The sequence below is a fragment of the Oncorhynchus kisutch genome, linkage group LG18, assembly GCF_002021735.2.
Source record: "Oncorhynchus kisutch isolate 150728-3 linkage group LG18, Okis_V2, whole genome shotgun sequence".
NCBI classification, from domain to species: Eukaryota; Metazoa; Chordata; class Actinopteri; order Salmoniformes; family Salmonidae; genus Oncorhynchus; species Oncorhynchus kisutch.
The window spans coordinates 62,930,345-62,955,146 of record NC_034191.2 but is presented as its reverse complement, the minus strand read 5'-3'; the positions used below and the strand labels follow the sequence as shown (position 1 = coordinate 62,955,146).

The 24,802-nt window shown below is 42.1% G+C and overlaps 2 protein-coding genes across 6 annotated transcripts in view; both read right to left on the bottom strand.

Annotated features, from left to right (window-relative positions):
* ntng1a (netrin g1a) overlaps window positions 1–9,627 on the bottom strand; it is a 229,723-nt gene extending 220,096 nt beyond the window's left edge. For 2 of the 5 annotated variants that reach the window (XM_031796453.1, XM_031796455.1), the window contains exon 1: window positions 6,591–7,563. The gene's annotated coding sequence lies outside the window, so the exon portion shown is untranslated. Of the gene's footprint in view, window positions 1–6,590; window positions 7,582–9,355 lie in introns of those variants that run through there. The other 3 variants (XM_031796454.1, XM_031796457.1, XM_031796456.1) reach the window with 3 other exon arrangements.
* A 7,155-nt stretch (window positions 9,628–16,782) lies between these two features.
* On the bottom strand, window positions 16,783–18,164 carry prmt6 (protein arginine methyltransferase 6). Its single transcript, XM_020474110.2, has one exon. It carries the CDS (start codon window positions 18,096–18,098, stop codon window positions 17,043–17,045), a length of 1,056 nt encoding a protein of 351 aa, XP_020329699.1. The 5' UTR covers window positions 18,099–18,164; the 3' UTR covers window positions 16,783–17,042.
* Between the last annotated feature and the right edge of the window lie 6,638 nt (window positions 18,165–24,802).

Genomic DNA, 24,802 nt, shown 5'->3' with positions numbered 1-24,802 from the left:
GGTTAGATAAGGGGAGTGGAGACAGAGATACCCAGGCTAGAGAAGGGGAGTGGGGACAGAGATACCTAGGTTAGATAATAGATAAGGGAGCAGGGACAGAGATACCCAGGCTAGATAATAGATAAGGGAGCAGGGACAGAGATACCCAGGCTAGATAATAGATAAGGGAGCAGGGACAGAGATACCCAGGCTGGATAACAGATAAGGGAGCAGGGACAGGGATACCCAGGCTAGATAATAGATAAGGGAGCAGGGACAGAGATACCCAGGCTAGATAATAGATAAGGGAGCAGGGACTGAGATACCCAGGCTATATAATAGATAAGGGAGCAGGGACAGAGATACCCAGGCTAGATAATACATAAGGGAGCAGGGACAGAGATACCCTGGCTAGATAATAGATAAGGGAGCACGGACAGAGATACCCAGGCTAGATAATACATAAGGGAGCACGGACAGAGATACCCAGGCTAGATAAAAGATAAGGGAGCACGGACAGAGATACCCAGGCTAGATACTACATAAGGGAGCAGGGACAGAGATACCCAGGCTAGATAATAGATAAGGGAGCAGGGACAGAGATACACAGGCTATATAATAGATAAGGGAGCAGGGACAGAGATACCCAGGCTAGATAATAGATAAGGGAGAAGGGACAGAGATACCCAGGCTAGATAATAGATAAGGGAGCAGGGACAGAGATACCCAGGCTAGATAATACATAAGGGAGCAGGGACAGAGATACCCAGGCTAGATAAAAGATAAGGGAGCATGGACTGAGATACCCAGGCTAGATAATAGATAAGGGAGCAGGGACAGAGATACCCAGGCTAGATAATAGATAAGGGAGCAGGGACAGAGATACCCAGGCTAGATCAAATATAAGGTAGCAGGGACAGAGATACCCAGGCTAGATAATAGATAAGGGAGCAGGGACAGTGATACCCAGGCTAGATAATAGATAAGGGAGCAGGGACAGAGATACCCAGGCTAGATAATAGATAAGGGAGAAGGGACAGAGATACCCAGGCTAGATAATAGATAAGGGAGCAGGGACAGAGATACCCAGGCTAGATAATACATAAGGGAGCAGGGACAGAGATACCCAGGCTAGATAAAAGATAAGGGAGCATGGACTGAGATACCCAGGCTAGATAATAGATAAGGGAGCAGGGACAGAGATACCCAGGCTAGATAATAGATAAGGGAGCAGGGACAGAGATACCCAGGCTAGATAAAGTATAAGGTAGCAGGGACAGAGATACCCAGGCTAGATAATAGATAAGGGAGCAGGGACAGTGATACCCAGGCTAGATAATAGATAAGGGAGCAGGGACAGTGATACCCAGGCTAGATAATAGATAAGGGAGCAAGGACAGAGATTCCCAGGCTAGATAATAGATAAGGGAGCAGGGACTGAGATACCCAGGCTAGATAATAGATAAGGGAGCAGGGACAGAGATTCCCAGGCTAGATAATAGATAAGGGGAGCACATAAAAGATCACAACAGCCAGGTCATTATCACCCTCTACAATTCAGACACTGGTCCTTCCTCTCATTATTACCCACTTTGAATCCAGTGTCACTGGCAGAGGAGAGCAGAGCAGGGGAGAGGGGTGTGCTATGCATTTTAAGTGAGACCTGGGCTATTTGGGGCAGGTCGCCTGCTTCCTCCCCCCATCCATCAAGAATAAGGTGGGACACTGCAGAAATAAAGGGGTTTTAGAGGATGTGAGAGATTAAGTTTAATATATGTTGATAAATAATAATATGTTGATAAAGGCTTTCAAAGAGTGAACATGTTGTCAATTAGAGGTCGACCGATTATTATTTTTCAACGCCGATACCGATACCGATTGTTGGAGGACCAAAAACAAAACAGATACCGATTAGTCGGTCGATTATATATATATATATCTGTAATAATGACAATTACATCAATACTGAATGAACAATGAACACATATTTTAACTTAATATAATATATAAATCAAATCTATTTAGTCTCAAATAAATAATGAAACATGGTTTCATTTGGTTTAAATAATGCAAAAACACAGTGTTGGAGAGGAAAGTAAAAGTGCAATATGTGCCATGTAAAAAAGCTAACGTTTAAGTTCCTTGCTCAGAACATATGAAAGCTGGTGGTTCAATATTCCCAGTTCTTCAATATTCCCAGTTAAGAAGTTTTAGGTTGTAGATATTATAGGAATTATGACACGTCGACTATTTCTCTCTATACCATTTGTATTTCATATACCTTTGACTATTGGATGTTCTTATAGGCACTTTAGTATTGCCAGCCTAATCTCAGGAGTTGATGGGCTTGAAGTCATAAACTGCGCTGTGAATCAAGCATTGCTAAGAGCTGCTGGCAAATGCAGTAAAGTTTGAATGAATGCTTACGAGCCTGCTGCTGCCTACCACCGCTCAGTCAGACTGCTCTATCAAATATCAAATCATAGACTTAATTGTAAAATAATCATCAAAAAAATACGAACCTTTGGTCATTAATATGGTCAAATCCGGAAACTATCATTTCAAAGACAAAACGTTTATTCTTTCAGAGAAATATGGAACCGTTCCGTATTTTATCAAATTGGTGGGAACCCTAAGTCTAAATATTGCTGTTACATGGCACAACCTTCAATGTTATGTCATAATTATGTACAAGTTCGCAACAAGCCAGGCGGCCCAAACTGTTGCATATACCCTGACTCTGCATGCAATGACCGCAAGATAAGTGACACAATTTCCCTAGTTAATATTGCCTGCAAACATGAATTTCTTTTAACTAAATATGCAGGGTTAAAAATATATACTTCTATTGATTTTAAGAAAGGCATTGATGTTCATGGTTAGGTACAATCATGCAACGATTGGGCTTTTTTCGCGAATGCGCTTTCGTTAAATCATCCCCCGTTTGGCGAAGTAGGCTGTGATTCGATGATAAATCAACAGGCACCGGATTGATTATATGCAACGCAGGACATGCCAGTTAACCTAGTAATATCATCAACCATGTGTAGTTATAACTAGTGATTATGTGAAGATTGATTGTTTTTTATAAGATAAGTTTAATGCTAGCTAGTAACTTACCTTGGCTCCTTGCTGCATTCGCGCAACAGATGGTCAGCCTACCATGCAGTTTCCTCATGGAATGCAATGTAATCGGCCATAATCGGCGTCCAACAATTCCGATTACTGATTGTTATGAAAACTTGAATCGGTTAATTGAAAATGTATTAAAAATGAAGCAATATACACAAACAAAACTGTAAAATAAATTCCTTACTATTTGACATGGAATGGAGTCCTATGAAGGCTATGAACTCTTCTGCGGTTCAGTAAGTGAGTATTTTCAGTCTTTCCTGTTCTAAGGCATCCTTGGTGTACAGTACACTGGGCTCCCGGCTCACTGATTCATAAGGCATACATAGAACGGAGTGTATTTTTGGGGGATAGGATCCTACCAATGAGGCAATGCTGAGGTTGATTTTATATTTAAACCCATAAATGTTTTACAGGATCCATATGACCTCGCGGAGAGTTCTCTCGCCAACTCTTTCCCTTCTCTCTTTTTCTCTCTCTGAAGCTGTGAACACCCCCCCCCCCTCCCTCCCTTATGTCCGCTTCCATTTCGTCCCTGGGGCCACTCAAGCATGGCTGAGTGTTTAAAAGTCAGTAGGGAAAGACATGCATGCTTGGCCTGGCAGTGGTTACAACTACTGGAGTAGCTTCTGACTGAGTCATGTGTATGAATACCCAACCTCTTCAGCTCCCTCCTACCTCACTGCCTCCCAACAATCCTGCTCTTCTTCTTTTCATCTTGTCTCTTTATACCTGTTCCCTGTGCCCTCTCATATTTTCCACGTCTCTCTGTCTCCATCTCTTGCTAAACAAAGCCAGTGATGTGCCTAGCTTGTGTGGGATAGACAGGAGAGAAAAAGACAGATGGAGACATAGAGAGAGAGAAACAGAAAGAGAGAGAGATAAAGAGAGAACGAGAGAGAGAAAGAGAGAGAGAGAGGTAGAGAGAGAGAGAGGTAGAGAGAGAGAGAGAGAGAGAGAGAGAGAGAGCTGGGCCAGCATCACATGGAGACTTGTGCCATGCATGGAGGGCTCTTCACTCTCCTCAGATTCCTGGGCCTGCCTCCCTTTCCCAGAATCCCTAATCTTCCTCGTTAACAACCTGCCAATATGACAGTCCTCATAAATAAACATGTGGCAGACAACCGGAGCATGCCCCTACCAACATGACAACCAAGCGTTCAATGTTCCAGAATGTTTGATGAGCCCAACACACATCTCTGTGGCATACCATCAACACAGCACCAGCCGATCCCCACAATGGCCTCCCCTCTCCTCTGTCTTCAACGTGTCACTGGCTAAAATTTGCATACAGGTGTATGATCTTTTTTCAATCATGGTGTGGTGTATCCTAGCTAATGAATGAAGCTATAACAACTGTTTCGGTGAAACAGCATGGCTTTCTGTCTGTTGGGGAGGGGAGCATCGAGAAATCAAAGCGAAGGTTTTGAGCAGAACAGCAGTGGAACATGGCAGCCCTCCCTTCCCCCTCTAATACAATCTGATTGTTGGAGCCAGACAGGTCCCGGGCCTCTGAAGGCAAGAAACTCCCTCAGCGCTGCTGCCAAGACGTGCTTGACTTGCCCCCACAGCTGCATCTCACATGGTCTCTCTCTCTCTATCTCTCCTTTTCTCTTACCCCCCCGCTCTTATGCTCTCTTACTCTCACCGCTTTCACACTCTCCTTCCTCTCTCACTCTTACTCCCTGCCACATGCATCTTGTGTGTGAGAGAGGGGCACTTTTGACAGGGTGACTCTTACGATGCTGTCTGCGTGGAGTCGTGTGTGTGTGGAGCTCGGGGCATCTGTTACTCCTGCGCCACATACAGAAGTGTACTGTAGCAAACTAGACAGCAGGGAGAAAGTATACGCCAGCCACCACCACTACCACTCCTCCACCCTCTCTCTCCCTGTCTCTCGCCCTCTCACATTCTCCTCGGCCTCCCTTCGCCACCAAGCACACACTTCATTGCGACATAGGAACACCTAATGCATTATTAAAAACACTTTTCCTAAAAGGCTGCTACCATATTATTCAGCTTTCACAGTGGCATGCCTGCATGGCTACTCTACATGTCCACCTCTAGCCCTTAGAATAAGCCCAGCAAGGTAACCCACTGGAAATAGAGAACATGTGCATTAATAGTAATGAACATGTATAGCGGCTGATACTGTTACATTGAGCTTTATCAAAATCCAAGGTCCTTTGAAGGCAATGTATAAAATAAAGTAGTCATGTCTAAATTATAAGGTAAATATTGTAACAAGTGCAAGTTTTACTATTGGCAACATGTCAACATGGATGGACTGGAAATCATTATAATGACTATTGCTCTTCGTTCCAAATTTGATCAACATCATAATTTATGGGTGAACAGAATATCATTTAGTATCATATCTAATATTAACCTTTACAAGTCCATGTGCGGACATTACCGCACTTGTTTTTAAAAATTCTGTGAAATTAAATTGGCGTACATGAATGGTTTGACAATACTATTATTATTATTACAAACAAACTCAAATGTAAAAATAAGTTAGTAGGCCCTGTATTAGAAATATAAATACTGTATAGCACCATCATGTATTTCAATAGTATGCCATAATATATATGATATGTGATAATGTTAACCAAACCCAACTGTATAAAATACATTATACTGGCTCTCAGTCTGCAGCTTCTTACTGATCATTATTATTTACCAAATCTAATCAAAGTCAAGTAAAGAGGATAAGCCTGGATTCGAAATGCACGGGTGATGCACGGACAGAAAGCTGCTCTGAATAAAACAACTACTCAAACATATCGTTAGGCGTATCAATAGACTACCCTGAATATAAGAAACTACCAAGCCTTTCCAAAGGATGCAGGATAGATTGTCGTGTATAAAAAAAAAACTTATATTTTGGTACCCTCACATTCTTTAGCCTACTAAAAAACGTGGGGATTCAGCAGGTGTATTGATAGGACAGGGCTGAACAGGGCATAACCATGAAGTATATTTCCTTTAAAACAACCCCCCAAAAAATGCAGAATAGACCGTATCTTTTTAGCGGCATTTCATGATATTGACTGGTAATACTAATACGGAATTGATCAATTCCACAAGGGGGCGCTTCCACAAATCACAAGTAGGCTTAGCTTTGCCAAAGGGGCACCGGAGTCAAGTAATTAATGTTTTCATTACATTATTTTAGGTATTAAATGAGTAATGAGCATGGACGCGTTCAACTTCATTCAGACTGCATTATGGCAAATTATACCAAATGTTCAAAGATATGACATAATCAACACTTCGATAAGAGCCTACTATAGGTGGGTTTCCAACTAAAGTTAGGCTACAATTCAGGAAGTATTGAAAGATGAGTCAGCTATTAAGACTACCTTCATACAGCATACAATGTTTTAACGAAGGTGGCCACAATTAAACGAGTTACTTTAATTGTACAACATGACTACAAAATAGACTTAGTTCAATAATAGCCTATGCGTACTTACATTTGTAGGTTTGCCTCAATTCACCGTGCACAGTCCAGTGTTCAACAAGTTCAGCACTGACCACAGGAACCCCTTTAAGATGCGCGTGTAAATCTTAATGTGATGAGTTCGGTAGAAACGGGATGCTAAAAGTTGATGACCCAAGAGTTAAAACAAGCTGAGTCTGGAGTGGAGGCAGCGATTGAATGGTCCCCCCGCGCGCACGTCAATCTTCCTGGAATCGCTGTGCAAGTGCAACATCTCTTTAGTGAAGAGACGGGATCAGAGGAGATTTTCTCCCACTTTAAAACAAATGACTGATCACTGTCTGGAGCTCTTAGAGCAGCACAATAACACAAATAGGTGAGTATTTTGACAGCAGCCTATGTCCCGCGCGCCGCTGGTCATGATTCTGCCAGGTGCAATTCCATTATTGCATTGTTGGAAGCAATGGAACAGTTTCCGCATCAGAAAAATAAAAAGAACACTATGAAAAAACTTTGAAACGCAAAGGCTCCTTTGTCTTTTATAAAACGTTCGTTTAATCTGTATCATTTCTTAGATCCACAGCCAAGACATTTGACTCCTGTGAGCGGATATACACTTATCTCTCTCTCTCTTAATCTCTCGCTATAGCCTACTCGTTACAGGCACTCAAAGGGAACATGAATCACAGCAATTAGCAGCGCTGCCGAGAATATCCTCCACTGTTCCGGCGTCACGCATCCCTCGCGCATTCCCCTACACTGCACTGCTAGGCAGGAAACTGCTCAGTGGAGATGGCGGGTAAGAGATAGCGCACTTAGAGAGTCCGTTAGATTAAACCGCTCACTCAGCCTCAATATTTCCCCCCCAGCGCAGTCCTCTTTCAGGACCAGTCTGAGACTCAATGGGGCGGATGTATCTAAACTTAGAGGACAAATGACAGATCACTGAGAACAGTGGTTCCCACTCTAACGGACGGAGCAGCGAGAGAGAGAGATATGAGAGATAAGCAATCTCTTCCAAATGCGAGCTAAAGTAGTGATTGCATCCCGTACCTCTACCAATATGCCTACATGTGTTCCGCAGGGTCCTAAAGGTAGCAAATAATTTTAATAACCTCAGTCATTAAACTATTTTAAATGTAGTTGTTTTGATGGTTTAGTTCAATGATATAGACTAACTGTTTCAATGCTATGTAAACATAGGCTAGAGTTTTGTCAGATTGCGCACAGAATATGCGCACTGGACGAAACATTGTGATGATGTTGGTAATTGACTTGGAGAGGCACACATATGGAAATGAAAATCAAACATTTAGGCTTTCCATGCCTAAGTATGGGGCTCCTGATCCCCCAAATCTGTCCCGGGTTAAATTAATGGGGGGTTTGAAAATATGAGTATAGAGGTCTGTCAAATATAGGCATGGGATGATGCGCAAAGCATGCACTCCACCCCATACATGACGTGCTCAAATTACAGCACACACATACCACGGCCACCCACCAAAAACCTTGATGAGTCAGTGTGAGTTGCTGGAAGTTTAGCAACGTCATTACACCTTGTGTAAGACTCCATCTGTTAGCTGTATTTTCACTGCAATTTACCGGACACTGGCAAGAGTCGAAACAAGTGATATCTACAGGGGATTGAGTCCGCAGCAATCTCTCACACCGTCAGGATATTAGCCTTGGGGAAGGCCCAGATTATATTAAAATTCGATCCATTCTGACAGTAAATCCTCCAGCGGTGGCGATGATCCGGAGGACAGAAAGAAACAATCAAGACCAGAGATGGAGAGAGAAAGAGAAAGCACTGAAATTATATCAATGACCCTGCTACTCCTGTTTTGACGTCTAGGACCGGTTTGGAATACAAATCTATTTCAATTCTTCTCCATTGAGTAGCAAAGGAGACCAGTCCCTATGGTTGACCTGTATAGAGGTATCATGTAGGAGTACAAATAGTCTGTTAGGCCTGTATGATTCACAAGTTTGAAAAAACATCCTTGGGGGACAGATGCTGACCTGTGGCCTGTGACTTGAGATTTCTGTAGAATGTCAATAGGCCTAGTTTTGCAATTATTGTGCTGGACAATAAACTCCCTTATTTACTCACATATTTCTATTGAAAATGTCAAACGTTGCAATTAAAATCGGTGCTGAAAGTTGGAAAGAAGTAGCACGGGGCCATATCTTAATAACCTAATGCTTTTGTTAGGATTGAAAATTGAAAATTGGAATTAAAAGTAATTTTTCCCTTAGTGTCTCGCTGCACCCCTGTTGATGTCGATATGTTGAAATGAATCAGTAGCGTTATTATCAGCGTTGTACAATTTATGAGGTGATGGAAGAATGAATCCTATATGTCGAAATCAGCTCCCCACACACAGCTCGCTCTATGAGCAGTGCAATACATACACCTATCAGACCTCTGTTAGATAGTGAGCCCTACAGTGAGGCATATGGCCTCAATTATCACACAGATATTCCCGAACAGCAAGTCCGCAACAACACCCTGGCAAGCTTTACACCACGCAGCAAACGCACAAATAAATCAAAGGTCTAGGACAACAATTAAGAAGATTACAAATGCATACAACTATGCCCACTGTACTTATAGATTTATATTAAAGCATTATTTAATGAATCGACTGTGCTCTATTTTTATCATAGTTATAAACTTTTCCTGTCAGCTGTCAGAAACCACTCTATCAAATCATAAGGCGTCTCATATAGCCGCGACCATCAACAAGTTTGTGCCCATCCCTCCAACATGCAGAAACCCAAACAAGTAGACCTTACCTTTTCTCTCAAAGGATCATTTCGTATCCTTGCGAAGAATAGCGAAGATCATGTAACACAGCGATATATTTCTTTTTTTAAACCTGGTCATCGTCGTTCACGCGGAGAGCAGAGACTTGCTGTGAAACGACTAGTTCTCCCCGTGGCTTCACCGGAATGGGGTGAGCAGAGGCACGGATGTCACTTCAGTGACAATGGCACTTCAGTTAGTGGAACAACAAGGCAAACACATGCAACGTCACACAGGGGTAAAGGGAAATAGTACTTTAAGTTCTACTTGAACCTTGTCTGAAAAGTTGTTGATGACAAAAATACAGTGGCTATGACTATTGAGCACGTCTTTCATTAGACTTGTAGAAGGAGCGGTTATAATACCGACACTCATGAGTAGTGCTGCAGCATACTGACATGTAGTAAATGATCTTGTCTACCGAGACACACGCATTTCAAGCATCTTTCAGTAGTGGAAACATCGTGTTTAATTGATATAAAATAATTTGTTATGGGTATACTTTAGTTTGCCTTTAATAGTCATATAATAAGTCATGCAATGTCACAACTATGTTTAGTAAATCATTTCAAGTGAAAAGATAAGGCTACAGAAAACAGATTGATAGTAGAAAATATCTAACACGTGACAATCACATGACGTTGTGGAAAGTATAACAACATTGCATCTGAGGGTCTGTCAGAGTCCTTTTTAGCAAACAAAGATGGAAGCCAGCCAGTCACATGGGCTATTTTTGCTTTGACATAACATAAAATGTATTTAAATTAAGCATCATCCCAATCCTAACATGGAGAACAATTATTATCAAATTGTGTTAGTGTAATTTACTCTGCTCAACATACATTACACGTGCACTTCAAAAGAAAAAGATCAGAGAAAGTATATAGCTCTATGTAGATGCGTCAACTGGGCACTGGCTTCAGCACCATAGACAGCTCCTCGCATGTTAACTGGGCAGCACTGCTCTTTTCTGGAGCTGGACAGCGTGTCACACCTTAACTGGGCAGCACCGCTCATTTAAGGTGGTGGACAGCTCCTTACATGACAAAGCAAAGTTGAATACTATAGGGATCATCTTCTCACAAATAGAATGCATTTAGCTTTTTAATAACTCACACCTCAATGCATGGAGAGGTATTTTGAATCTTAATATACCTTTCAGCACGTGGACAGATCCTCACGCGACCTGCCCAAGGGCAACTCATCTGACACGAACATACCATCACAAACCACACAATAACCAGCATTGGAATAAAACAGCCCATTTCATGCAACTCTCTTTTCCTGTAATGCCTAGTTTGTGTGTCCACTTAGCTACACCGATGACAGAATGGATAAAAATACAGATGTTGTAGACTGAATAACTTTCAAAAAGTACAATTGATCTCACTGCATCACCACAACTCTGAAGAAGAGAAGAAAGACAAATGTTAGTCTATTTTAAAAAATGCCTCAGGGTCAGTATACACTAACTAGGTGACCTGAACAGGAAGCATTTAAGGCCCTTACTTTAGTTATAGTCTTCCTTGGTCAGAGGACTTGTGGTCTTACAATAACTTCTCCTTCTACACAGGTTGTAATATCTAACAGCTATTAAACAATTACCTGTAAATCATCTCACTGACAGAGGGATAAAAATGGTACTTGAACTAGACATCAAATGTATTGTGGTCGGATGGATTGTAAAAACAAATTGTGATCCACTAGCCCCTTTCCTTCTTTGATTGAAAAGCTTCTGCACCATCTATGTTTACTATCCCCCGGCCCCCGCCCCCCCCCCCCCCCCTCCCCCATTCAGCACAGTGTTTTAAAATCTATGTCGAGGTTCGATAGTTGGCACTGCAATTGACACAGACCGGCAATCACGTGCCTCACGCTCCATTCTTTGTCATCCACCTCTGTCAGTGTGTGTGTGTATGTGTGCCTTTCTGTGGATGCTGTGCTGTCATATATTGGATGATGATTAGAAAATGGATGTCTACAGACATTTTTGCCCATCACTGTATTGGATTTTACCTTGGTTCAATGGAGTGTACTGTTGCCTTCATCTGGTCGGCAAGCAAGTGGAAGGCAGTGTGTGTATTTTTATTAATTATGAACCCCCATTAACTGCTGCCAAGGCAGCAGCTACTCTTCCTGGGGTCCAGAAAAATTAAGGCAGTTATACCATTTTCAAAACATTACAATACATTCACAACAGATTTCACAACACACGTTTTTCTTGAAAAACAAAACAAAAAAGACTGATCATCAGGAAGTGTTACAAGCACTGGAACAAAATAGGCCTTGGTTTGAGTCCCAGTCAAACATAAACCCTGGATTTGCTACATAGGTGTCAGCAGTGGGATCGTCAGGATACCATAATTTGTCAACTGTAAGCCCAGCAATAGTTCTATTACTACTTATTATATGTATTCTTATAAGATAACATTACGCCCATAACCTGGCTAAAGACCTTTCATCAATCTGTGTTCTACAGTCCTCTACTTATCCTGCATGGTGCTTTAAGCCCACAACTTAACTCCCCAAATTGAAATATCATAATAAGTCAAAAATAAGAAAAAAAGAAAAACTATACCTGAGAAGAATTACATAGGAGCGTAATCCATAAAGTTCATGATTGAAAAGGGATTAGAACCACACAGGCACCACACAGTTTGGTGGATTTGTACTTCACACACAGGCGAAACCCGTCTGCCTCGCCTCCTGCCGTAGGCTGATTGTGATTTGGCCATCCTGTTCGGGATTTACTTAACAGCACCAAACAACTCTGTCCCTGTTGTGATGTGTTGTGTCCGTTCATGCAGTCATGCCTCACTGCATTCAGTTGGATGCATTTCTAACACACACACACACACACACACACACACACACACACACACACACACACACACACACACACACACACACACACACACACACACACACACACACACACACAATTCCAGCTGAGGATTTGAATGTGAAGTCAGTCACATTCATGGGCTGGGGATAAACAGATAAATGGAAACACACCATAGTATTTGAACAGCTTTACTGTGTGCATCAATGTTTGTGTACAAAATAATTATTGAAACGTAGCCTTATCGTAAAGCAAAAATAATACAATGGAACAGTATAGGTGTGAGAGAAAGGTGTTCAGTAACTGTATAATAGAGATAATCCAGTAGAAAAATGTGTTCAGTAACTGTATAATAGACATAATCCTGTAGAAAAAGGTGTCAGTAACTGTATAATAGAGATAATCCTGTAGAAAAAGGTGTTCAGTAACTGTATAATAGAGATAATCCTGTAGGAAAAGGTGTTCAGTAACTGTATAACAGAGATAATTCAGTAGAAAAAGGTGTTCAGTAACTGTATAATAGAGATAATCCTGTAGAAAAAGGAGTTCAGTAACTGTATAATAGAGATAATCCTGTAGAAAAAGGTGTTCAGTAACTGTATAATAGAGATAATCCAGTAGAAAAAGGTGTTCAGTAACTGTATAATAGAGATAATCCTGTAGAAAAAGGTGTTCAGTAACTGTATAATAGAGATAATCCTGTAGAAAAAGGAAGAGTGATGGAGTGATTGAAACCTAGCCTTATTACACTATTTAAAAGAATAGACAATAAAAGAAGGGCAGTTGTGTCGGTGTGAGAGAAAAAAGGTGTAGGCTAAATGCATGATAGAGATTAGTGGTACAAGGTAGTTTGTAATATCCCTGTCTATAAAAAGGCTTACATCCAGGGCTGCTAATGATAATGATGACAGATGATTTCTCCAGGGCTGTAGGGAGACTAACGCACAGCTCAGGGAAATGCTCTTCTAAATTACGTTTTTGTAAATAACATGTTTCCAATTTGTCAAAATATTGGTTACGATAACTGGCTGGTGGACAATGATTCCTATTGGTTTATATATTGTAGGCCATTAGCATACCAGGCACAAATAGGAGATGGTGATCAGGGGCCCATTCCAAATGGCACCCTGTTCTCTATATAGTGCCCTACTTTGGCCAGGGCCCATAGGGCTCTGACCAAAAGAACTGCATTGTATAGGGAGCCATTTGGGAAAGGGGGGTACCTAGTCAGTAGTCCAGCAATGTATTCAACTGAAATGTGTCTTCCGCATTTCACCCAACCCCTCTGAATCAGAGAGGTGTGGGGGTCTGCCTTAATCGACATCCACGTCTTCGGCGCCCGGGGAACAGTGGGTTAACTGCCTTGCTCCGGGGCAAGGCAGAACGACAGATTTGTACCTTGTTAGCTCGGGGATTTGATCCAGCAACCTTGCGGTTACTGGCCCAACGCTCTAACCACTTTGGACACAGACCAGTTCGTTCTAATGTGAATCCAGTCAGGGATGTTGTATCGGGCTAAAATGATCCCTCATAGACACATAGGCCTACGATGAAATTCATTAACTCTAAAACAATGCATACAATATAGATAATCTTCTCACATATAGAATGCATTTAGCTTTTTAATAACACATACCTCGGTCCATGGAGAGGCTTTTTCAATCTTAATCTATCTCTCTTTCTCAGCTGTTTCACACTTTCCTAGCACCCTCCTTCCTCCACAGTCTGTGGAGTTATAATGGGGAATGTAACATAATGTCAAATGTTCATTTCATAGTACTTCTACTGACTCACATTGTTCTCTCATAACAGTGGTTATCCTCATCAGCTGCTGTCAGACGAGCCTTTGTGTTTCTCAGACTGCAGAAGACATAGTAACAGAGACAGAGGACCAAGGACCTTTGGAAAGACTAGTTGTTGCATACCCATAAGCTCTAACATAGTGGATTCTCCTCTCACACATCCCCACTATAACAAGGCCAGGATGTGTTAGAATGAGTAGAGCGTTGAGCAGAGAAGAGTGACTGTGCATGCTGCAGTTTGATACGGAGTTCAGGAGCATCTGGAAGCTAATACTGCACTTAACATTTCCAATATCTGTGTTCCTGCCTTTAGTCTGTCTACTAGGCACTGGCAGGTTAGAAGACACCTGTGGCAACTAAGTGAATTTGAGAAAAAATGTTGCTGTGAAGTCACATTTAACTATGAGAGTCAATAAAGACTACCAAATAACAGCCTACCTGTATATTCTATTTTTCTTATTAAAATGTTACCTGTTCCATGCACTTCCTGTCTCACACCGCATAGTATCATAAAGAGAAAAGCAGGTTTGCCATACTTTTAACATGTACATTATTCTATCAGACATGATCACCTTACTGTAAGCTAATGGTTAGAGTCCGACTGGAATGAAAACGTAAATGCCAGAGAATGCTAGACATTTGTCCTCACCTGAGCTGCATAGCAGTCTTGTTAGGGTAATATACATCAGGGAGGCCTAGAGAGTTTTTCAAAGTAGCCTTCAGTGAATGAGTGGGTGAATCTATTAAACTAGTTATGGACAACCATTTTAATAACAATCAGGTAAAATGTGACATCAGATTCAGTTCAATGGGTTCAAGCCTATGGAAATGTGTACACAATAAAATAGACTAGGGCCAGTGACCTGTAGATATATATTTTTTTAAACACAAACAGTTAATCGGTCTGGTATCTAGCCTATCTATACAGTACATGGAGTGAACAGACAAGAAATCAATATTGATCATCTTTGTCAGTGAGCCAATGGTGGATCCACAGATTATGATTTCTGAAATAGCCCTTAACTTATAAAAATATACAGTGGGGAGAACAAGTATTTGATACACTGCCGATTTTGCAGGTTTTCCTACTTACAACGCATGTAGAGGTCTGTAATTTTTAGCATAGGTACACTTCAACTGTGAGAGATGGAATCTAAAAAAAAAAAAAAAAAAAAAAAAAAAAATCCAGAAAATCACATTGTATGATTTTTAAGTAATTCATCTGCATTTTATTGCATGACATAAGTATTTGATTACCTACCAACCAGTAAGAATTCCGGCTCTCACAGACCTGTTAGTTTTTCTTTAAGAATCCCTCCTGTTCTCCACTCCTTGCCTGTATTAACTGCACCTGTTTGAACTCGTTACCTGTATAAAAGACACCTGCCCACACACTCAATCAAACAGACTCCGACCTCTCCACAATTGCCAAGACCAGAGATCTGTGTAAGGACATCAGGGATAAAATTGTAGACCTGCACAAGGCTGGGATGGGCTACAGAACAATAGGCAAGCAGCTTGGTGAGAAGGCAACAACTGTTGACGCAATTATTAGAAAATGGAAGAAGTTCAAGATGGCGGTCAATCACCCTCGGTCTGGGGCTCCATGCAAGATCTCACCTCGTGGGGCATCAATGATCATGAGGAAGGTGAGGGATCAGCCCAGAACTACACGGGAGGACCTGGTCAATGACCTGAAGAGAGCTGGGACCACAGTCTCAAAGAAAACCATTAGTATCACACTACGCCGTCATGGATTAAAATCCTGCAGCGCACGCAAGGTCCCCCTGCTCAAGCCAGTGCATGTCCAGGCTTGTCTGAAGTTTGCTAATGACCATCTGGATGATCCAGAGGAGGAATGGGAGAAGGTCATGTGGTCTGATGAGCTTTTTGGTCTAAACTCCACTCGCTGTGTTTGGAGGAAGAAGGATGAGTACAACCCCAAGAACAACATCCCAACCGTGAAGCATGGAGGTGGAAACATCATTCTTTGGGGATGCTTTTCTGCAAAGGGGACAGGACGACTGCACCGTATTGAGGGGAGGATGGATGGGGCCATGTATCACGAGATCTTGGCCAACAACCTCCTTCCCTCAGTAAGAGCATTGAAGATGGGTTGTGGCTGGGTCTTCCAGCATGACAATGACCCGAAACACACAGCCAGGGCAACTAAGGAGTGGCTCCGTAAGAAGCATCTTAAGGTCCTGGAGTGGCCTAGCCAGTCTCCAGACCTGAACCCAATAGAAAATATTTGGAGGGAGCTGAAAGTCCGTATTGCACAGCGACAGCCCCGAAACCTGAAGGATCTGGAGAAGGTCTGTATGGAGGAGTGGGCCAAAATCCCTGCTGCATTGTGTGCAAACCTGGTCAATAACTACAGGAAACGTATGACCTCTGTAATTGCAAACAAAGGTTTCTGTACCAAATATTAACTTCTGCTTTTCTGATGTATCAAATACTTATGGCATGCAATAAAATGCAAATTAATTACTTAAAAATCATACACTGTGATTTTCTGGATTTTTGTTTTAGATTCCGTCTCTCACAGTTGAAGTGTACCTATGATAAAAATTACAGACCTCTACATGCTTTAGAAGTAGGAAAACCAGCAAAATCAGCAGTGTATCAAATACTTGTTCTCCATACTGTATATTGCCCTGACCTTGTTACCTTGCTTCTACTGTAAGACCCACTCATAGTGTAAGCAAAAAAATGTTTTTTTTCCCCATATAAATATGAGAAAAGTGAGTTGCATACCATTTCAATTGAGAGCTTATTTGTTAAATGTATTTATTTAATTCCATCCACTTAAGTATTTAATTCAGATCAATTATCACAACACTTTGGCTCTCCTTCACAAGTTCAAAGACATCAGGAAACTCTGTAGCATAAACTACACAACAATAGTGGGATTCTTTCCATCATTACAACTTAGGCCTTGGCCAACAATTAATTGCCAAGTGTCCCTCTGCTGTTAAGCCAGGTTAATGTAAGGTTGACACTGCTTAAACTGTCAAAGATTAGGTCTAAACATTATTGTTGAGCCTCTCCTGAATAACCATCAGGGATGGAAAAGGTCTTGGACTGTTTTTTGAGTTCTCCTATAGTGTAGTCCACATGGATGCATATATGTCTGGAACTGTCCTCTGAGGGAGACATGTTGACCTCGCCCACCACTGTGGTGTCCTGCCTCACATCGACTGGTTCATCCAGATACAACACTGCCTGCTTCCAGTGCGTCTCCGGTTTGAACGGAGATGTGGAGAGAACCAGGGGCTTCTCCTCGCCACCGGGAAAGGTCACCGTGAACCACACGCAGAGCGCGTTCACAGCAGACGAACCGAAACACTCGCACTTGAATGCCCCCTTCACGGATTTCAGCTGCTCCGTGGTAACCGAGTACAGATCCAACTCGGCGAACTTGGAGGGGTGGGAGAGCACGTCCTCTACCGTCACCAAGTTCACGGTGATGTCATTGCTCATGATGCATTTCCTGGCGAAGTCAGACATGCACGACATGTCCACGTCGTACTGGTCCTTCACAGTTGACCAGAAACTTAGCCGGTCCTCCACCACGAAGTCATTGATGGGTGCAATGTACAGTTCGGCCTTGGAAGGCAAAATAAGGCCGCCGGCTTTAAGCCATTTGTCGCGGGCGAAGAGGACAGAATTCAGCATAGATTCGTGAAGCAGCGCGTACCCCATCCACTCGCTTACTATCACGTCCACCTGCTCCGGCAAATCGATTGTCTCCAGAGTCCCTTTAATCACATCGATTATGTCTTCCATCTTGTTGTGTTTAACGATTTTAACAGCTTGATCAGCGATTGAACTAGCCTCCACCGCGTAAACTTTCCTGGCCCCGGCTTGGGCGCAAAATATGCTTAGAACGCCGGTTCCTGCCCCGACATCCAACACTACTTTCCCTTGGATCAAACTGCTGTTCCTCAGTATCCCTGTCCTGTACGTGTTCGTCCGGACAGTGTCTGCAATCATTTCCTCGTGAATGGTAACATCAGAATAGCTGTCAAAGTACAGGTTATCCTGCACATTTTTGTCTAATTTCCTTTTCTTTGTGAAGTGGGACATTTCGCTTGCCCTCAGATTCTTGTTATCACGTTGGAACGTCAGTGCATTATACTTCCGGAAAGAGGAAACGGGTTGCACCTTGGTCTTTGTCGTTTTAGAAGCAGTCGAATTCGTAGATTTGCTAGCTATTTGTTTTTAAAGAACTACATTTCCCAGAAGTAAAAAGCGAACCATCAAATGACAGTGGTCGCAATGCGTTGTTTGATGCCGCGTTCAAACCATCTGTGAGCTCAGAACTCGGAAACTCTGACTTCAATGCGTTCAAAACAACTGGGAACTCGGAAAAAAAACAAGCTCCGACTGGGAAACGGTCATCCAACTCAGAATTTCAACTCGGGCATCTTTCTGGAGCTCCAACTTTCCGACCTGAAGATCACTGACGTCATGATTGGGCGCTCGTATTTTTCCGATGTCCCAGTTGATTTGAACGCGGCATCATTCACCGATTGATCAGTGGATGACATGAGTAGCAGGACATCAAATATCATCTTGAAGAATAGTGACAAAGCTGTTTGATCATGAAAAATATGTAACTACTGAATGTGCACAACCACAACCATCCATATCAAATGCAGCATTAAAGAAAACTATCATCCCCATTTCCCTCACTCCTCATCATCTTATATCTTATGGTGCTTTCAAGAAAACTGCGAACTTGGAAAAATAAGAGGTCAAATAATGACGTCAGTGGTCTTGAAGTCGGAAGTCGGAGAGACCCATGCTCCCAAAGAGGCCCATGCTCCCAAGTTGGAATTCCAAGTTGGCAGACCTTTCAAAATGATTTTTCCCAGTTTGAGCTTGTTTTTTCCCCATGTTTCCAATTTTCTTAAATGCACTGTGCAAGTTCGAGTTCCGAGTTCCCAGATATTTTGAACAAGGCATTATGGTGCCTTATAAAAGAAAAACAATACACATTTTGTGAAATTACGATGCAGTGGGCTCCTGATGGAGCCCACATGTGCTCCATCAGGACATGCTTTGCTGTGGGGAAGGCCAATTATAGGCTAAAGCATGTCCACAAATAGTTCTAAGCTCTCCACCCTGAAAATGATGGCAGGTAGAACACATGTTTATGGCACTGTTCTCCTCTTCCAGTGAATCCTCTGTGACTTTCCCAGGTCCTTCCAGATATCCTTGGCTAGCGCTAGTTGGAGAATTAGCAGGAGCTGTATTCCATTTCACTAAGATGAAGAGGAGAGAGCTGCCAGGTTGTTGGGTTTTCCAGGATTCCTTTCAAATGAATACTTATGACAATGCAATGAAAAATGTGAATTTATTTTACATATCAGCTAACCACATCATATGTTATAGCAATCTGGTACCCGACGGTACAGTTGATGACGTGGCATGCAACCATTGGTTTGAACATGCAACGTCTGAGCAGGGGGACGTAACCAGTGTGTCTATCTGGCCTCCCCTCCCCTCACAGTTGCAGGTAGCCCCCCCCCCCCCCCCCCCCCCCCCCCCTGCACACACACATACACAGGTAGCCTGGCTGGTCCCATGCCAGGGCCAATCAGAACCTCACCACATCCCCCAATATGATGGATGACATGAATTCCCTTTAACCTTAACAAAATGACAACACGTCATCATCGCCTGTCTCTCTAGAGACAGAGGAGTAGCTACAAAGCAGCTTTTGGTCTGACAAGCTCTACTTTTTTCTTCACCTTCGGTTTGCCTGCATGTGCTGCTTCTCTTGTTTGTGATGAAGTCACCTTGTACAGTTCCTATCATGGGTAGCAGTGTTGTCTATCTTGCTTTCTTCCTGCTCACTCTCTCTCTCACAGACACACACACTAAGATAACACACGTGTTTGCATAAAATCACCCTTGTTATATCATGTAATTTCCCAATCTCAAATGATTGGAGGATTAAAAAAAACAAGTTTGCTCAGATGTGAGCACCTTATCTCCTTTAATTAAAGTTTTCTATCGCTGTTTGCTGATCTAAACCACGGGCTCACTGGAGTCTGATTGGTGAGTCTGATGGACTGCCAGGAGGGAAGGCATTGTGTTCACTGGGCCTGAAACATGTTGGAAAATTTCAGAGATGTTAAAGCAGGGAGATGGGAGAGAAAAGCAAGGGAGCTGATGGTTGGTCAACCATGAGTACAGCTAGAGAAAACCAAATCACTTTGGAAAAATCGATAACCTACCCGCCCAAAGCTGATCTTTATTTTCTTCTTCTTTTCAAGCTCAATAAGTTGTTTGTGAAGGACTCGTTACATCATGCTGAGACAGACTGCAAGAAGGAAGAAGAGGACTGAGTGTGTGAGTATATCTGGTTTGTGTGTATGTACAGTCTGCTGGAGTTGTGGTGATGACCATGTACAGCCCATGCCTGTATTTAGATGTCACTGTGTATGTGTTTTCTGTTTGGCATGTGTGTTTTGAGAGAAAGAGAGGCAGGTGTGAAGGTTCTGACTTCTGAGTTTCAGAATATAAAAACAGGGAGGGAGAGACAGACAGAGAGAGAATGAGACAGACAGACAGAAAGAAAGAGAGACAGAGAGAGAGAGAGAGAGAGAGAGAGAGAGAGAGAGAGAGAGAGAAAGGTAGCAAGAGTGAGCAGGCTCTTTGTACTGGAAAACAGGATGTGGTGCTTCTTTTTGGGCAGCTGCTGTCAGTCTGTACAGTCCCCTAGGAGTAGCCTGACTGCTGCCAGCATGACCAGACCTGTCACCTGCCTTAGCACTAGCCACACACACACAGACATACAGGAATGAATGCACACACACACACACACACACACACACACACACACACACACACACACACACACACACACACACACACACACACACACACACACACACACACACACACACACACACACACACACACACACACACACACGCACATACACACACAGGTCCAGTGTCCTAGCAATCAGTCTCAGTGTCATGATCCCCCATTCCAGAAGACTAGCATGCTGAGTAACAGACACTTGGATGCAATGGCTGACTATCGATCATTTCCAGGGATCAATAGGAGAGTACTTTGATATTTAACTTTCATAGAACGGGGTTACATAAGCGAACAGTGGTCTGTCATAAAACAGCTTCTCCTTTTAAACAAAACATTGATTATTCTTTTCAATTGTTCTCTCTGTTTCAATGACAAACACAGTTCTCACACACAAACCATGTTTTTTTTCTGTGTAGGATCTGAAACAGAGGAGAAAGCATGTCTAAAACCATGGGAAACACATACACACAAGCACAATAATCAGAGATATTATCAAGCGCAAATATATCGAATTTGTCTTGCAGCAGTTTGGATGAGGAGTATTGGAGGTTGTGGAAGCGCTTTCTATAAGCCCTCCTCCATCATCATCCCCTGCCCCTCCTATCCCACCCACCCTCCCCCTCCCTCCCGCATTCACCCTCCCGCTCCCACTCATTCTCTTGACCAGTTGCTGTGACAGGATCTTGGCCCGTCAATCATGGCCCCATGAATCAATTCAATAATTACATCCCCTTTCCCCGAAGACCTGCTTCCCCTCCTTCCTCGTGTCAGTTACATTAGACTGCAATTAGATTAAATTACTAAGTACAACCTGCAAATATGACAGACACCATGGAGGCAGGGAGAGAGAGATGCTGACTGCATCACAATTCCTCCTCAGTATAATTTGTATCTAGACTACAATTGGAAATATGCATGATTATTCACGGACACTATTAGACATCTCACATCTTGTCCTTTTTTCATATTCAATCAACATGCTTGTACATTGTTGTAATATATGCATTGCAACTATGTTCTCCCAGGTTTCCAGATGAATCATGTTGTGTTCTACTGTATGTTGTGTGTATGTTAGTCATTGAAATTCAATTCCAATAACGTTTATATCCTCTTAAGGGAACTTCATGTGTGGTGACAGATTGGTGCATACAAGACACATAACAACACAGACGACAACAACATGTACAGTCATGTTTCAGTCTTTTGATACAACATGTGCAGAAGCCTTGTGTGAAGCCGTCCACGCTTCCCGTCCGCCTCCATATCACTTAACCACTTAACCACCAAGTCAAGTGAAGACAACACTGCTTATTAATCAAAGATCCTGTAAAAGAAAAGGTTGATCAGGTTTTAAGTGCTCCAAACGGACTGTAGCGAACAGATCATGAAGGTGCACTTAAAGAGAAGTGCTTAGTGCTCTGAGTTGTTGAAACAGAAATAGCCACAGATGGTTTGAATAATTGCCCTGAGCTTAGGTTTTTAAACGATAGACATGCAATATGGTATAGACCAGTGGAGGCTCCTCAGAGGAGGAATGGGAGGACCATCCTCCTCAGTGAATTTCATAAAAATTAAAATTGTAAAACATTAAAAAAGTTATCCTTTTTAGATAAAACTACACAAAGTATAATCACGTCACCAAATAATTTATTAAAACAAACTACTTTGCAAGAAATGTCTACAGTACACTAAACAAAACTCTGTAGGGTAGCACCATGGTGAATCCGGAGGACAGCTAGCTTCCGTCCTTCTCTGGGTACATTGACTTCAATACAAAACCCAGGAGGCTCATGGTTCTCACCCCCTTCCATAGACTTACACAGTAAGTCCAATCAGAGCTCTTGCAGCATGAACTGACATGTTGTCCACCCAATTAAAGGATCAGAGAATGAATCTAGTAGTGAAAGCATAAGCTACAGCTAGCTATCACTGCAGTGTATAACATGTGGTCAGTAGTTTACATCAAGAGAGAGAAAGACAATAGTTAAACAGTTTTTAACAAATTAATTCTTCCAAAATAAAGGAGAAGCAAGAGAGAAATCGAGAGATATTTTGTCTTTTATTTTTTTCAGTTTCAGTTTAGCCCACAAAAACTCTGCTCAAACAGATGGCTGCTGTGTTAGCTAGCTGGCTATGAGTGCTAAACTGCTTACTGATTGTACTTTGTAATGTTACTGCATGATTGTAGAGGGTTCACTAACTTGTTAGTTCTATTAGCTATGTTGATGTTACTTTAGCTAATATAGTGACAATTATGTAGGCTGTGTGTAGCGTTTATGATATGGTTTGGCATGGAAAGTTTTTTTTGCCTGGTCATATACAGCTGATGTGTTGTGCATTGAAGTCCACAAGGTGAGAGGAAGAGAGTGTACAGATGCGTGTAGGAATAAAACGTGGCTGCTATGAAAGTGAACTGGGTTTTGACTCATCATACCAAAGGATGCTCGTGTTTCTTGGCCCAAGCAAGTCTATTCTTCTTATTGGCGTCCTTTAGTAGTGGTTTCTTTGCAACAATTCGACCATGAATGGCCGATTCAAGAGGTCTCCTCTGAACAGTTGATGCTACTTGAACTCTGTGAAGCATTTATTTGGGCTGCAATTTCTGAGGCTGGTAACTCTAATGAACTTATCATCTGTAGCAGAGGTAACTCTTCCTTTCCTGTGGCGGTCCTCATGAGAGCCAGTTTCATCATAGTGCTTGATGGTTTTTGCGACTGCAGTTGAAGCAACGTTCAAAGTTCTTTAATTCTTCCGAATGGACTGACCGTCATGTCTTAAAGTAATGCCGGACTGTAGTTTCTCTTTGCTGATTTGAACTGTTCTTGCCATAATATGGACTTAGTCTTTTACCAAATAGGGCTATCTTCTACCTTTCCACAACACAATTGATTGGCTGAAATGCATTAAGAAGGAAAGAAATTCCACAACTTAACATTTAACAAGGCACACCTGTTAATTGAAATGCATTCCAGGTACTACCTCATGAATCTGGTTGAGAGAATGCCAAGAGTGTGCAAAGCTGTCATCACGGCAAAGGGTGGCTACTTGAAGAATCTCAAATGTAAATATATTTAGATTTGTTTAACACTTTTTTGGTTACTACATGATTCATTATGTGTTATTTCACAGTTTTGATGTCTTATTCTACAATGTAGAAAATAGTCAAACTAAAGAAAAACCCTTGAATGAGTAGGTGAGTCCAAACTTTTGACTGTTACAGTACATTTTAAACAGAGTCTCAGTGTCACTCTGTTAATGTTGAAATGCCCTTTAGTTTTTAAACTATGGCACGTGACATGGTTCAATGCACCAATAAATCAGCACACTCGACTTTTTCAGTTTTTCCAATTGGTGGCGTCTCGAAGGTAAAATTAAGATTATGTATACCGTGCTAATGAAGATATAAAAAAGAGTAACAGAGCACCATGTACAATAGTCCCAGTCGTTATTAAATAGAACTTTGCGTCTTGTGGTTACCTAGGTTACCCCATTGGCTCACAGCAAATACTTCACCTTTTTCAAACACCATTTTCTTGTTGTCTGTTGTTTTAGTAAATTACAAAACTACATTTAAGAAAAGTACATGTCTAAAGATGACTTTTCAACAGTGCCTGCTCCCGAGTGTTCTCACCTTAGAAAAACACAATGTTGTAGGGCTTCCCTCATGCCCCTTTTCATGTCGATGCTAGCAACCACATGAGTGAGTGCTAGCGAGCTACCGACCGGAACATTAACCTAGCCAAGACCAAGAACACAAACAAACGGACTAACGTTATACAGCAACAAGTACTCAGTGGAGTTACAAACTATACTAAACAAGTTAAATATCTTACATGTGATTAAATGTTTTCCACACACATAGCTACTGTATGTTTTGCCTACTTGGACACCGGGTCCACACATTTCCCACTCTCCCACGCTGAATATTCTGTAGCTACAGGGCTCTTATTGCA

Excerpts from the sequence above, each read along its gene's own strand:
- prmt6 (XM_020474110.2), bottom strand. The coding sequence starts at position 18,098 with ATGTCCCACTTCACAAAGAAAAGGAAATTAGACAAAAATGTGCAGGAT.